At 46.2% G+C, this 16237-nt stretch overlaps 1 protein-coding gene across 16 annotated transcripts in view; it reads right to left on the minus strand.

The window, feature by feature from the left end:
• The window catches only part of PXK (PX domain containing serine/threonine kinase like), a 102145-nt gene extending 86181 nt beyond the window's left edge, over positions 1 to 15964 (minus strand). For 9 of the 16 annotated variants that reach the window (XM_078076601.1, XM_036071736.2, XM_036071735.2 and 6 more), the window contains exon 1: positions 15750 to 15964. In XM_078076601.1, the coding sequence (XP_077932727.1) occupies positions 15750 to 15851 (102 nt within the window). In that variant the 5' untranslated portion in view covers positions 15852 to 15964. The remainder of the gene's footprint in view (positions 1 to 15749) is intronic. The other 7 variants (XM_036071734.2, XM_036071741.2, XM_036071738.2 and 4 more) reach the window with 1 other exon arrangement.
• Between the last annotated feature and the right edge of the window lie 273 nt (positions 15965 to 16237).

Here is a 16237-nt window from a genome sequence, read left to right on the forward strand (position 1 = left end):
CTGGTTGGAAATAATGATGTTTATGGGGACTCTGGTCTCTGAGGGTGGCCAACTCCTCAACCCTCCTGCCCTCAGCTGGTACCAACCTGAGTACCAGCTGGGAAGGAAGTGTTCCTCCTCCTGGGGCCACTTCTCTGCCTACCGCCCTGTGCTAGGGCCCCAGAGCCTTCTGGAGGCTGATGTGCTGATCAGCCACACTGTGCACCCCTCCCCCATGCCACCACAGAAAGTCCCCAGGGGGAGAGGGCCTGGCTTTCCAGTCACAGAGACCCAATTCAAAGCCCAGCTGCCACTTACTAGTTTTGTGACTTAACCCTGCTGAGCCTCTGAGCCTCAGTTTATTATCTGCAAAATCATACCTTTCCAACAGGATGGCAGTAAGTATTAGATGAGATTGTATACTTACCCAGCACCCAGCATAGAGGCCAGCTTTGGAACTTAGTTTTTTTTTCTGCTAAGAAATAGCAAACACAAGGTGTGTACGGGTGAATACACCAGGGCCCTAATCAGCAAGCACAGGAGATGGCCACAGCACTGTCAGGAGCACCAAGGGAACAACAAAAAGCAGCCATTCCCTTTGAACACAGGAAATAATTTTATCAGTCTCTGACTTCTGACAGCAAGCACCATTACTTCAGCTCCTCTTGTCCCAGCTTCTATGCCCACATTTATTTATTTACCTATTTATTTGTTTTTGAGATTTTATTTTTAAAGGGCGCCTGAGTGGCTCAGTCAGTTAAGCACCTTCCTTTGGCTCAGGTCATGATCCCAGGGTCCTAGGATCGAGCCCTGCGTCGGGCTCCCTACTCAGCTTTGAGCCTGCTTCTCCCTCTCCCTCTGCCTGGCGCTCCCCCTGCTTGTGCTCTCTATCTCTCTGTCAAAATAAATAAATAAAATCTCTAAAAAAAAAAAATTTACTTTTAAGTAATCTCTACACCCAACGTGGGGCTCAAACCCACAACCCAAGATCAAGAGTCAATGCTCCACCAACTGAGCCAGCCAGGAACCCCTTCTATATCCACGTTTAAGGAAGCTAAGTAAAAAGCCTCACCCTAAAAAAACCCGGATATCAACAATAAGAGAATGGTTATGCTGTTTATGGTATAATCATGTAGTGGAAGAATACACAAGCCTTTAGAATGGTGTATTAAAAGAATTTTTCATTACACAGGACAATGTGTATGCTGTAATGTCAAATATTCTAAAAGGATAAAAAACAGTGATAACATTGATAAGAAGAGGGAACTACAACAAATGTTAACAGCAGTTATCTCTGGGGTAAAATTATGTGTGGTTTAAATTCTCTTAGCTATTTTTTTCATATTTTTTAGGTTATCCTCAATGAGCATATTTTACTTTCCTAATCAGGAAAAACAATTTTTCCAAAAGTTCCTTGGTTTGCTACACATGTAATTTAAAACATTCTACTTTCAAACAAAGAATCTTGAGTGATAAGGACTGAGATGATCTGAGCTCGGATAAGAGCACAGTACATTATCAATGATAAATGCAAGCTCTCATCTTTTTTCCTTCGGCGAGGGAACTTTTAGTCATTTTATGACTCACCAGCACTTTCACTGTGCTGGAGAGATTGGAAAAACAGAAGATGAAAGTCAAACAAATTAATTCTTCTATTAGTATCCGGGGTGGTAAAATATTTGGTGGGAAAGGAGCTTGAAACTATGGGGCAGTCAAGCTAGGGAAGTCCCTAGTGGTTTCAACGGAGTAGAACTGCTCAGCATCACGAAGGATGAGGGAGGGCTGACTGCACATAAATTTACTCTGCCTCTCCTAAAAGAATCCCTGTGTCCTCCTGAGATGCTAGTTCCAATCACAACCATGTCAGTGACTCTACACACCACGCTGCCGTCGACCTCTTCAGAGCTGAAGGTAGTAACCGCTACGTTCGTGGAGCCCTTAAGTCTTCTGTTCCTCAGCTTATCCCAACTCCCCACAGTGCTTGGAGGTCCATGTCACTGTATCTCTTTCACAAGAACCCCACTTCTCAGAGAGGGCAGGTACTCTAAACAAGGGCACTCAGCTAGGAAGTCAGGAGAATGGACTCCACCCAAGGCCTGTCTGACCCAGGGCACAGCTCTTCCTACCCTCTGCAGCCTGAGGCAGGACACTTACACATCATACACCCCTCATTTTGCTGGAGAGGTCAGCTACACAGGCAGAACCAGTCCCTCAAGTGAGGAAGAGCCCAGAGAGAGTGAGGGGCAGACTGCGGACCACGGGGACCCAGGCCTGGGTAAGAGGAGTAAGAAACAGCCGCAGAGCTCTCGACACACCTCCTGGCCCAGTCTCCTGACTCGGAGACCTCTGCGCTCAGCAAGCTGTCCCCTCCTGCACGCTCACAAACTGCGGGCTGAATGTCATCTGGCACCGCACAGAAGCTGTGTACAAGTGGGAAAGTTCTTTTCTCTTCCCAAGGTTAAATAAGCCCCCCCATGAACATGAGGCAGGTTCTGAAGCAGCAGAGGGGAACATTTTTAGATGAACGTGCCTCAAGTGGACATCAGGCTTCTGGAGTGGCACCCAGCAATGTGAATGGTGGTTAACTTCAGTTGTCCCAGAAGGGAACAGAGTCTTTGACTAGGCCGTTCTGTTTCCACACTATGCTCCTGTTAAAACTCCAACAACAGCTGCACCTCTGTCCTGTGCTTTACTCTGTCAGAAACCATGAAGGCTCTGGGTCTCAATGGTCACAAAGCCCAACTGGCTGCAGGACGGGCAGGTCCCGCTCAGCTCTTCTCACTCGGCTCAGCAGTCTGGAGAGAGTACTGACCTAAGGCTGTGACGTCCACCACAGTGGCCACTGACTGAGAGACTGAAGTTTAAGTTTTATTTAATTTTATTAAATGTAAGTAGTCTAAGTGGCTAACTGTAGCCACTGGCCAGTAGAGTTATAGGTTGTTTGCAGATATAAACATTAGATATTTATGAAAACACGAGCACACTAAACATAGTATGTTATGACTTGCTTTTCTGCCCTCACTTAAAATAAGATGAATCTCTTTCCATATTAGCAACCGCACATCTGGATATTATTGTTCATGTCTGCATCTGGGCTGTCCAGTACAGGAGGCACAAGCAGGATGGAGCCATCATGCACCTGAAATGTGCCTAGTCCCAACTGAGGTATGTTGTAATTGTAAAACGCACACCAGGTTTCAAAAACTTTGTATGACGTAAAGAACATAAAACACATTAATAGTTTTTATAGTGATTATCTACTGAAATAATATTCTGGATATATTGGGTTAGGAACAGATTATTTAAATTCATTTCACCTGTTCCTTTTTACTTTTCTAATGTGGCTACGAGAAAACTTAAAATTACATACGTGGTTTGCATTATATTTCCGTTGGACTGCATTGCTCTAAAGCCTCCACCGCATGTAATGAACTAAGTCCACCCCTCTGCAGCCAGGATGGGAGAACTGAGAAAATGGCAACCCAAATTAGTGTCTGGTTCTGTGGCTCAGGGGAGGACCCCTAACTCATCCTCGTCCAGGCCTGGGCTTCGTGGGGCCATCAAACAGGTCCACTACTCTGCAGGCCCTAATAATAGATCAGGCCGGGGATGGCTCAATGTCCACTGGCCTACAAACCATTCTGCCGCCCCCAGCCCTATGGCCTGGAGCAAGTTACTTACCCTCTCTGCACCTCATTTTCTTCCAACTGAAAAATGGAGATAATAGTGAACTCAATCCAGAGTTGCCACGAGAATCAGGTAAGAATCTAGAAGAGTTCGGGCAATTTCGTTTTTAAAGTTAAATATACGCTTACCATATGACTAAGCAATTCCATTCCTAGGTATTTGCCCAGGAGAAATGAAAGTACGTCCACACAAAGACTGGTACCCAATGCTCATAGAAGCTCTATTCACAATAGCCCCAAAGTGGAAACAACCCAAATGTCAACCAGCTAATGAATGCATAACAAACGGTGAAATACTACTGGGCAATAAAAAGAAACATGCGACAACATGAAAGAATCTCAAAGCTTTATGCTAAGTGAAAGAAGCCAGACGCAAACCATTATACCCTATAAGATGCCATTTATACATAACACTCTAGAAAAGGTGAAATGACAGTAACGGAAAGCAGACCAGCAGCGGCCAGGGATCAGAGGAAGGATACTGACTGCAAAGAGGCCTCAAGGAAGTATCTGGAGATGAAAACGTTACAGTGGTTACATGGGGGCCCGCATTTGTCCAACTTAGGAAATGAGGTAAGTAACATAGAGAACTTACCACAGGGCTGGGCCTGGCCCGTATTAAGTGCTTAAACAATGCTAGTTGTTATCATGGCAAGTGCCACTGCCTCTTCAGTATTGCCCGAACTTTCTAGAACCAAACTCAGACTCACGATCTTCCTGGGAAGACCAGGACTGTTTCTCTAATCATTTCTGGTGCCTTTGTTTCCCTCACGGCCTCTACCTAGCAGACTTCTCTGTCGCATTCTTCCCTCTCTCCAGTCCTTCTCTCCCCTGTGCCACTGACCTGATGTGGCCTTTCTTTTTTTTTTTTTTTAACTTACTTGACAGAGAGATAGAGAGATCACAAGTAGGCAGAGTGGCAGGCAGAGGGAGAGAAAGAAGCAGGCTCTCTGCTGAGCAGGGAGCCCGATGCAGGACTCAATCCCAGGACCCTGGGCTCATGACCTGAGCCGAAAGCAGATACTTAACCGACTAAGCCACCCAGGCACCCCTGATGTGGCCTTTCTAAGCCCACTGCTTCACTACCACTCTGGACTCTCCTTTCCCCTCCCTTCACGATTTTCACGGACCCCTACTCACCGCCAACAAATTAAGTTTCCTAAAATACCACTTCCACATGCTACATATCCGCTCAAGTCCCTCACTGCTATTCAGAAACTTGAGCCTGGCCTCTAAGGGGCCCCACAGCTGGCCCCAATCTCCCTTTCCCATCTTTTACCCCACACCAGAATCCTCCATGACAGATCCTTTTGGAATAAACAAACAAAGGCAGGGACCACATCTGTCTTGCTCCGATGTGCACCCCAAGTGCCTAGCACAGTGCCAAGAACAAGGGGCATGCTCACAGCAGTATCTGCTGAATGAACTGAAGTCTGCAAATGCAACCTAGCCTCAGAGAACATACCTAGTCATTCTTTAGTATTTTAAACTGAGATCCTTACGGTGGGTTAATAATGGTTTAGAATAGGATGAACAACTAGAGTCTCTGGAAGGATTTACGTGTTAAAGGCTACAAGGCTTCTGTTTGTATTTCTTTTTAAAAAATACATCAATAAAACAATTATTTAAATATTTTCTCCGGGGCGCCTGGGTGGCTCAGTCGGTTAAGCGTCTGCCTTCGGCTCGGGTCATGATCCCGGGGTCCTGGGATCGAGCCCCCACATCGGGCTCCCTGCTCAGCGGGGAGGCCTGCTTCTCCCACTCCCTCTGCCTGCCACTCCCCCTGCTTGTGCTTTCTCTCTCTCACTCACTCTCTCTTTCTCTCAAATAAAATAAATTTATAAATAAATAAATAAATAAATAAATAAATAAATTCTCCCTTTGGGATCCCTGCGTGGCTCAATTGGTTAAGCATTTGCCTTCAGCTCAGGTCATGATCCCAGGGTCCTAGGATCGAGTCCCGCATCGGGCTCCCTGCTCAGTGGGAAGCCTGCTTCTCCCTCTTCCTGCCGCTCCCCCTGCTTGTGCGCGCTCTCTCTGACAACTAAATAAAATCTTTAAAATATATATATAAATTTTCTCCCTTTAACCCAGAACAGACTAAGAGCCTCCAAGTGAACACACAAGAAACATGGGGCCAGTCAGAGAAATCAGATGAGTGTGTTCATGGTTTATTTGGTTTATCATGGTTTTGGCCACTACGTAGCTTTTTAATTGATTTTGCTCTGAGTCATACATGGTTTCATTTACACCCATTAATGTACCATGACTAAAGATAGGCTTTATTAGGAATGCCAATGGTAAAATATGAGTTAAGTGAGAAGTTCGTGAGAAATACAAGAAGTGAGAACCATCATAAAATTGGTAATTCTGCAAATTGTCTGAAGACGCTCATTATCAGTGCCGTAAGCTGTATTCACCTTATCACAATTCTCACTGCCTCTCATATTTCAAAAAACAGTGTAATTCAGATCCCAAACATTAATATAATTTTTAATAATGTACTAATCTGAATAAAATATTTTTTTAATTCAAAATCACTTCCAGAGGGTTTTGGGTTTTTTTTACAATTCAGAAGTACTATGAAAGGAGTTTGCAAGTTCAAGCCTGGGGAGTGCTGATCTAGAAGCTGTTCTCTGAGAGGCTGTTCAGCCCAAAGCCCCAGGAAGGACCTGGGTGGCTGGAGCCACTCCCACTGCCCCTCTCGGATCCCAGGCGGGCTGGCACTCTCAACACCTTACTTCACCCTTAGTTTATATGTCTGCCACCTCTACCGGGATATAAGCTCCCTGCTTCATTTGTCTTTTTATCTTAATACACGGCCCAGTGCCCAGCTCACAGGAGACTCCTCAGGTGCTTGCTAAGGTTCCCAACACCGTAGAGGCTGCTTTCGGATAAGGAAGAAGTTCTGTGCTTCAGAGTGAAAGGCACCCAAACCTGGTGTCTGTGCCCACAGCCTGCCTACTGGTGCATGGCACTTAGGGGAAAGGAACTCAGCATTTCTCAGGAAGCAGCGTTCTGAAGATGTCAGCTGCCCCCCAGCCCACGCCCTCACAAATGTCAGTTGGCACGGTCTACTTGTCAGGGGAAAGAACAAAGCAGAGGGCTTTCTATTTTACTTTCTCACCCCGCTGCTGGAGGTCAAATGTGCATACACCGATGTTGGTGACGAACAAAAGCTGGGATGTGAAGAGCTGAAACGGGCATTTGCCAGGGGCCCGCCTCCCTTCAGGCCTGGCCTCTGGGAGCCCATCTGCCAGTTCAGTGGCCGGCCCCAGAAGGGGACTCCGTGCTGCAGCCCCCAGGCCTGGCTGTCAAAACAGGTTCCTTCAGAGCGAAAGAGAAAAAGGCGGCAGGGGAGTTGCTCTTTGACATGTCACTGGTCTCTTTTTTGCCATTTGTTAGCAAAGCAGTCACGGCTGACAGTGAGACAAACTTTTAAATAAACAATTCTCCTTTTTCCGCTGAGCATACCTGAGTGCCCAGCAAGTACTAGTACCTAAAAAGTTACTAGTGTTCTGGCAAATACAGAGGTAATACACTACATCAAAACAGCTGATACTTACATGTTGAGCTCTGGTTAGAATGTTCCATGTGTGAGGTCGGTTAATCCTCACAGCAGCACTAACATACTCTTACCATCCACACTTTACAAAGAAATGGGCTGGAGAGATTAAACCATTTGTCCAACGTCACTAAGGTACTGTCCCTCTGTTCCTGCCTTACACTTTCACATGTGTGGGAGGGAGAGATTATTAAATAGAAAACAAAGCGGTAAGAAATAACAGGTATGGGGGCACCTGGTTGGCACAGTCGGTTAAGCATCGACTCTTGGTTTCGGCTCAGGTCATTATCTCAGGGTCATGAGATCGAGCCCTGCGTCAGGCTCCACGCTCAGCACTGGGTCTGCTTGAGATTCTCTCTCCCTCTGCCCCTCCCCTGACCCCCCGCATGTGCGTACTCTCTCTCTCTCTAAAATAAATAAATAAATATTAAAAAAAAAAGAAGAAGAAGAACAGGTATGTAAAATGCTTGCATGTTTGGAACCAATAAAGCTGAATGGGAATTTCAGAGGAAGGAAAAGCATATCCAGCTTCGTGGGGCGCCTGGGTGGCTCAGTCAGTTTAAGTGCCTGCCTTCAGCTCAGGTCATGATCTCCAGGTCCTGGGATCGAGCCCCACGTTGGGCTCCCTGCTTAGCAGGGAGTCTGCTTTTCCCTCTGCCTGCCGCTCCCCTTGCTTGTGCTCTCTCTGTCTCTCTCGAATAAATAAAATCCTTAAAAAAAAATTTTTTTTTTTAAATAAAGAAAAGCATATGCAGCTTGGTAAAGTAGTTGTCCACAGGAAGGATTCCCTGAGTTGCAGCTCAGATAACTGTAATCATACAATAAATCCACTTACTCAACAAACATTTATTGAATGCTTACTATCTATACCCCGTACACGCTAGAGAATGAGCTAGTTTGAAATGGAATCAAAGTAATACATAGACAGGAAGGGCTGGATTTGCAGGGGGACTTCAAAGAGAAAGACATGGACAGAGGCTGAACAAGCTGCCCATCTGCCCCTTACCATTTAAGGAGTGGGAAGGGACAGAGGTGTGTCCTGCTTGCTCAGACGCTCAGCAGCCTCAGAGCTCCTGCAGTCGGGCCTGCTCACCAACGCATCCCCAGCACGCAGTGCCCGTCGGAGCTCGAGAAGCAGCATGGAGTGAAGAACGGAGGAAGGCTGTTAGAGAGTGTGGTATCTACAGGGTCACACGCAGCGACGCCTAGAGCACGGCAATGTGTCAGCCAGCCCTCCCCTGTGCTCTGGTGGGACGGTGAGAGCGGTCGTGCCCGCCAGGCTAGCGGTGTGGTGTGAGCAGGCCCGCTTCAGGCTCCATTTCCCTCTGCAGGACTGAAGTGCACCGCATCCCTGCCCACCAGTCACCTGTCACCTGGGCAAAGGGCAGGCTCTAAGGAAGACCTGCAGAACAACACTGCTTTCCCTTTCCACCTCCGAAATGGTTCCAGCATTTTATTTCTTTTATTTGATTTTATTTTATTTTTTTAGATTTTATTTATTTATTTGACAGAGAGAGAGAGATAGCAAGAGCAGGAACACAAGCAGGGGGAGTGGGTGAGGGAGAAGCAGGCCTCCTGCCGAGCAGGGAGCCCGATATGGGACTCGATCCCAGGACCCTGGATCATGACCTGAGCCGAAGGCAGACACTTAACGACTGAGCCACCCAGGCTCCCTGGTTCCAGCATTTTAGACCCAGGTTTGTCCCATACCAACACTCTATTCACTGCCTCCTCCCTTCACCCCAAAACAGCCTCGACTGAACTGAGGAGAAATGACCAGTTTCTGAGGAGCCACACCAAAGAAATGCGGGCAGCCTTGTTGAGATGTCATAAACAGAGAGCTGGCCAGGGCGCAAACACCCTGCTCTCCAGCACAGAGCCCTCTGCCCTCCCTCTGGGCTCCTCTAATAAGTCATCTGGGCACCTACAGCTCAATGCGCTCGGCAAGGTGCAACCTGGAGTAACTCTTTCACACCAACAAGACAGAATTCATCTATTGTTCCAAATCCACGGCTTCCTGAAAGCAGGGTTCACATGGCAGCAAGGTGAACTGTTTAGATGCATGCTTCTTCTCCAAGTTTGCAGTTTGAAAAACCTTCAGCAGTGATTCTTACCCTAAGATTCACTGCCTAAGAGCAGGCTTCAGGCCGGGGAGGTTCTGGGAGGTTATCTAAACATGTGTATGAGCATTTATGGAGAACCTGTCTCTCTGATAAGATTGTGAAAGGAGGTAAACCCAGAGAGGTAAAGAACTTGTGCTAAGAATACGTCCTGAGTTTAGCATTTTGCAATGTTATAAACTTCCCAGGGTGATGGCTAAACGGTATGGGGCTTCCTTTCAGGGTAATGAAAATGTTCTAAAATTGATTATGATAAATAAATTAATCTTAAAAAGGGGGGGGGGGCTGGGTGGCTCAGTCAGTTAAGCAGCCAGCTCCTGATTCAGGCTCAGGTCATGATCTCAGGGTCCTGGGATTGAGCCCCGGGTTAGGCTCTGGGCTGAGCGGGGAGTCTGCTTGAGGATTCTCTCTCCCTCTCCTGCTGCCCTTCCCCCCCTGCTCTTTCTCTCTCTCTCTCTCTAAATACATAAAATTTTAAAACTGATTATGGAGATAGGTACACAACTCTGTGAATATATTTATATTGACTTGTTTAGTCAATGGGTAAATTGTACAGTATGTGAATTATATATAAAGCTGTTACTAAAAAAAAAAATTTTCTAGAAGACTCCTCTTGCAATGGGTTCCCCAAACTAATATTATACTAATAGGAATACCTTCTTAACCACCAAAAAATAACTACTCAATTATTTGAAGACAACAGTAAAAATGTACTCTTGGTAAGCAGGAGAAAGTACTTGACAGTTTGATCTTCAGCTGGAAATGGACAGACTCACCCCAAATTTGGTAGTCAGCAAGATCAGCTGGAGACTAAATGGTCAATCTGCACAAACTCTTCCCCTCCAGAGGTCCACGTATTTCCCCCAGATAAAGTGCTTGTCCCTTAGTCCTTAGTCAAAATTTTCAAAGTGAAAATGAAGGGCTCTGTCATCTCCTCCGATGACAGTCATACCTTAATTTCCCCTACGATGTGCACCTTACTTGTAAAAGAAGTCACTGACAAGGATGACTTCCAATATCAGGGGAAAAACAACGGAAAAAAACTATTACTCTCTCTTCTACAACACCCGCAAGCACTCAAGCACTTCTGAGTTCTAAAACAATATTCGAGTTCAGCGCTCCTGTTTTCAGGATGCCAAAAGCTGGGACATAAAGGAGCCTCATTTCATGTGAAGCCGCTTAGAAACCTCCAGCAGCTTGAAGAGGAACCACTACCTGCCTCAGTAGAAAACAGGTTTGTTCTAGTTGGCCCAAATGAACCCACTTAGACCACCAATCAACAATCCATATTTTGAACAATCTTATTAAGATCACAAATATATGGAAGCTGTGTACACATAGGTGAATATTTACGATATTCCCCTAAGGAGCAAAACACATAAGATCTTTTCTCCTAAAATAAACTTCAGCCCCAGAATCCTATGTTTCTTCCAAGTAACTATAGCCAGCTTCTTATTTGTATTCCTACTACAAGAAATCTTCCTAGTTGGATAATCCTCAAAAGAGGTGATAAATGAGGATTAAGAACCACCAGCCCCTAGGGGCACCTGGGTGGCTCACTCGGTTGAGCATCTAATTCTTGATTTCGGCTAAAGTCATAATCTCGGGGTTGTGAGATCAGGCTCTGTGCTGGGCGTGAAGCCTGCTTAAGGTTCTCTCTCTCTGCCTCTACCCCTCCCCACTTGCACGCTCTCTCTCAAAAAAAAAAAAAATCACCAGCCCCTAAATCAGTCTGCAAAAAAATTGACTTCAATAGGTACAGTTTACTTACAATCTCTAAATTAACTAATTACCATTATCTAAAACGTTCCAACTCAGACTTTTGTAACTGCATCCATTACAGGTTTCAAAAACAAGTGGGGAAAAATACGTAAGTAGAAGACAAGTGGTAAGATTTCAAGAAAACTTGGGGTGCTAGGTGGCTCAGTTGGTTAAGCATCTGCCTTCGGCTGAGGTCCTGATCCCAGGGTCCTGGGATCAAGCCCCGCTTCGGGCTCCCTGATCAGTGGGGAGCCTACTTCTCCCTCTGTGTGTGTTCTCTCATCTCTCTCTCAAATAAATAAAATCTTTAAAAAAAGCAGATTTCAAGAAAACTTATTATCTTATTATAAAATGAGGAACTATCATTTGGTCTGCATTTGCCTATGCAAATATCTTCAAGGAATTTTTTAAAGTAGTCAGTATAACTTGGAATTCTAAAGAAACTTCCAAATAGCATCCCAAAAGGAAGCCCAGATAGATCCTGATATTGAGCACTGGGTTGCCTAAAATGTCAGGCTCTGAAGGCAATGAGGTCTGCTAATTTGACATCACATTTCAATAGGTATTCTGATGATATATGAATAGAGTTTAAAAGACTATATAAAAAAGGCCACTGATTAAAAAGCTGAGGCTCGGGCGCCTGGGTGGCTCAGTCGTTAAGCGTCTGCCTTCGGCTCAGGTCATGATCCCAGGGTCTTGGGATCGAGTCCCACATCGGGCTCCCTGCTCGGCAGGAAGCCTGCTTCTCCCTCTCCCACTCCCCCTGCTTGTGTTCCTGCTCTCGCTATCTCTCACTCTGTCAAATAAGTAAATAAAATCTTAAAAAAAAATAAAATAAAAAGCTGAGGCTCAATAATCCAAGCCACAAAGGAACTTCAAAACCACCTGTGTTATGACAGGTAAAGACTCTGACTTGTCAACACCTTGGGAAATGGAAGACCTCAGAATCCCATAGAACAAAAGCTCAATGAAAGCAGGCGCTATCTAGCAGACCACCAGATCTCCAGCATGTGTCTTGCACACAGTAGGTACACAACACATTTTTCTCAAATTAATGAGTACTGTTGAATAAATAAACTGTGCAGGAATACAGTTTCCAAAAATCAAAGGTCAAAGAGAGACCCATTTTCAGTAAAGATCTCAACATGTAATATTATCTTTCCCAGATTTAAAAAATGTTGTTATGCCTCAAATATCACTAAAATTATCTTTTGTTTCTCAAGAACAAAATGCACCAAATGCAGAGTAAATGGGCCTTGATTCAGATGAACCTCACAGGAGAGTATTTTAAAAGGAGAAAACCGAGATGAAGTGTTAGCACATTACAGCACGTTGACCAGCAAAAATCTGATACGCATATTTGGTAACAACCCTCTCCCAAACTGTCGGTTTCCTCTGGTTTCTATTTCAGCTAGGTAAGCATCTTTTCAGTCTATCGATTTTTAGAAGTTTTCCCTTTCACATCGCCAAGAACGTCCATATTTCCCTTGTTTTCTCTTCGTCCCCCCAAACTTTCCCACAATTCACCTGTACGGCTTTTTATTCAAATTCCTTTTGTTTGGCAAATCCTTCCCTTTCCTCCCACCCCAGGCTGAAAGCATCCTCCCTAACTATGGTCCCTTCTGATTTTATGGAAGTTTCACTTCCTTGCAGCAGAGGCCTGGTGTATTTCCTGAAGCCAAATTCATTGTGCTCCATAAAAGTGAAAATAAAATCATTCAGACCACAGTCAGGAACAGAATCATCTACCAATCTGTGCCCTCTCTGCCAGTTTCTCATCTAAATAAGCCTTTCTGGTGGTGACCTTGTGTTCCCTTCATCCTGGCATCTGTATTTTCCAACCCACAGAATTTCCCCCCCTCCAAGTCCCTAAATTTTAAATCCTATGTAACCTAAAATTTTCTGCTGTAAATTCTGTTTCCCAAAGATAAACAACCTTGATAAAGGGAAGGAACTCTGGATAGAAATTAGCTATTTTCGATAATCGCACTTTACCCTGTTTAACGCTTTGGATGTTATTTCACCAGGGAGTGAATAGATGGAAGAAGAAAGAAATGCCCTTTACGAATACTTCATAAAGACTAGTTCATTTGATCTTTGTAACAACCTTGGAAGGCAGGCAGAACAGGCTTTTATTACCCTCTTTACAACATAAAACTACACATCAAAAAGTTAACCTCTTTGTGACTTGCCCAACCAACGTCACAGACTAGCAAGTGTCTGCCCAAAACTATATTAACGTCTTGCCTCTTCCAACTCAAAGGCTGTCTACTATATACTCTCTCTGTATGTTTCTATCCTACAGCCAAGGAGCTCAGTATTTCAGAGGGAGGACTGCCCTCTGACTTTTGGGACACCATTTCCCTTCAGCTAACAAGTAGAAAAGCCACCTTCAGTTTTCCCAATAGAAAACAATGCTCTTTTCTTCCATTTGCCACCATTAACAACTACTTCTTTCCAAAATAATTTCCAACAGTTCCTGTTTTAAAGGGACTTACTCATAAGGGGCTAATAATCCAGAAAGTCTGCATCAGCATATGATTTTCTCAATAAAGTTCAGGGCTGATGCAACATTTCCCAGTCTCCAATTCTACAGCTAAAATGACAAGAACATAGAACAGTCAAAAATTGCGCAAGACAATGCTACAGTGTTTTTTACTCATTCACATCTGCCTCTATGGGTCTCCTGTGAGTCACTGTCTTTTGTGATCAGTCATCATTATAGGGACTCCCATTCTCTACTCTAAATTATGTTATTTCTTAAAGAAAAGCTCTGCAGTAAAAATGGAATCCTATTACATCTTTCACTACCTTGCTGAAGCGCTGACCCCCTTAACTTAGCACCTCAGATGCCATGCTGTTCCAATTCTCACCACTACTGTTTTACACAAAAAAGAGGCAAAGTAAGGTTGCAATTTATTTGTTTATTCATTCAACAAACACATATGAAATCCTATCAGACACCAGGGACTGGGACCCAAAATTAAGCACCTGTCCTCCTCTCATAACCTGGGGGAGAGGAAAACTAAAGAAATAATTTCAGAATAAACTGATCTAGGTTAAGGTGGAAGTGAGCATGGACTTGGGGCAGTGGCCATCATGGAATGCTTCCTTCATAAACTGATCTAGGTTAGGACATGGGGCAGTGGCCATCATGGAATGCTTCCTGGAAGAAGTGATCTGTGAGCATTTATAAGCATCTCTCTACTTTCAGCAAAAAATAAACCTAAAAGACTCAACCCCTCTCCCCAAAAATTTGCCAAAAGTCAAGTCAAAAATCTAGTTTAATAGCAGAATTTATTCTTGAACACCTGCCCTAAATTTCAACCTTTAACCCATACTCCCATAGGTATACATTACAGAGGGTAAAGATTCTGTCCAACACAGTGCCTTCTCCCAAGTCTGTAAAACAGGATTAAAGATAAACGAAAAAATAAAATACATTTTTAAAAAATATAATCATTTTCCTAACTGGAAATGAACACTTTGAACAATCCAAACCCTACAAAGCACGGCTGTCGGAAGAGGAAACTGAGGTTCAAAAAAGTCCCACTTTAATACAACAGAATAAAAGATCTCTTTGAAGTCACCAGAACAGCTTGAACAAAAAGAGAAACAGAAGGCTATTGTGGGGCTTTAGCCTCCAGATGATGAACCCTAAACACACTGCAATGGTAAACAAACAAGCCTCTGAGCCGAAATCTGATTTGGTGACCTGACAAAACATTACAATTTAAGGAATCTCTCTCTCCCCATTCATTATTTCCCAAAGTCCCCCTGGCTGGCAGCTCCTGTTTTTCTGCTGGTTCCTAGGTTTATTGCTTGTAAATTACAATGCACAGTGTGCTTTTCAAAAAAAAAAAGGTACAGGCAAATGAAAACAATCCTGGTTTTAAAGACCCATAAAAGACAGTATAGGTAACAGAAATGAATTCTGCCTGTGTTTACTATGAGGACCTATTACTCTTTTATGCTACTCCAGTGGATTTTAAACTCAAATGAATGCTACCACTGCCCACTAAAGAACAGGTTAGAGGAGGGAAGGAGCACACTCACACACCTGCCTCAGCAGGACCCCAGACTGCCTCCCTCACCATTTCTCTGCGCCTAGGCCAAGCAGCTGCCCAGCAACTGGGGCTGCAGACCCCAGCCGCTTACACTCTGCCATCCCAACAAGTAGGCTCTAAAGTCATACTTCCATTTGGCCCGGCACATCCACATCGCCGCCACTCAGATCCCCAGCTGAAGGGAGTAAAACTCAGCGGCCCCAAAGAGAAGGCTGGCGGCGGGCAGAAGTGGAGGAGAGGGTCCCAAGTGCTCCCTTTACTCCGCCTGGCCAAGGTGGGCCCGGGAATCCAACACCTCCTACAACTCGGAGCGGCACCGCCGAGCCCCTCCTCCAGCTTGGCCCACGGGGCTGCGATCCCCACCCCCGGCCCTTGCAGACCTGAGTTCACCTGGGCCCCGAGGCCCCTGTCCCAGAGCCACCGCCACGGCACTACCCTCCCGGCCTGGGCCGCCGACCCCCGGCCCCGCTCCCCGCCCCGGCGACCCTGCCCGGCCAGCGCCGGGCCGCCCGAAGCCCTCTCGCGGCCCGGGGCCGCCCCGCGCCGCCCGCCCAACCGGCGGGCCGCGCACCGTGTGGGACTGCAGGCTCTGGCTCGCCTCGATGGCTGCTGTCAGCGGCACCGTGTCGTCCAGCAGCACCTTGCCGGCCGGCGGCTTCTCCATGAAGGCCATCCCCGGACGCCCGTCCGCCACCGCCTCGACACCAGGGGCAGGAACCAGGGGCGCCGACTCCCGCCGCCGCCCGGCTCCGCCGCCGCCACCGCCGCCGCCGCCGCTGTCAACACGCGCCGCCCCACACGCCGCCGCCACCCGCCGCGCCCGCAGGGTCCTAGCGCCGGCTTCCCCGCCGCCGTCGCTGTCAACACTGGCCGCCCTTCCCGCTGCCGCCTCCCGCGGGGTCCTAGCGCCACACTGCCGCGTTCGCCGCTGCCCCGGACCCGCGTTTCCAAGCTCCTCGCAGCCGCCCGCAGGCCCGGTACCCTCAGCATCCAGCCTCAGACCCGGGACACTGCACCCTAAGCCACCACGTCCAGAGAGCCTCAGATCCGAAGACATGG

The sequence above is a fragment of the Halichoerus grypus genome, chromosome 1, assembly GCF_964656455.1.
Source record: "Halichoerus grypus chromosome 1, mHalGry1.hap1.1, whole genome shotgun sequence".
Lineage (NCBI taxonomy): Eukaryota > Metazoa > Chordata > Mammalia > Carnivora > Phocidae > Halichoerus > Halichoerus grypus.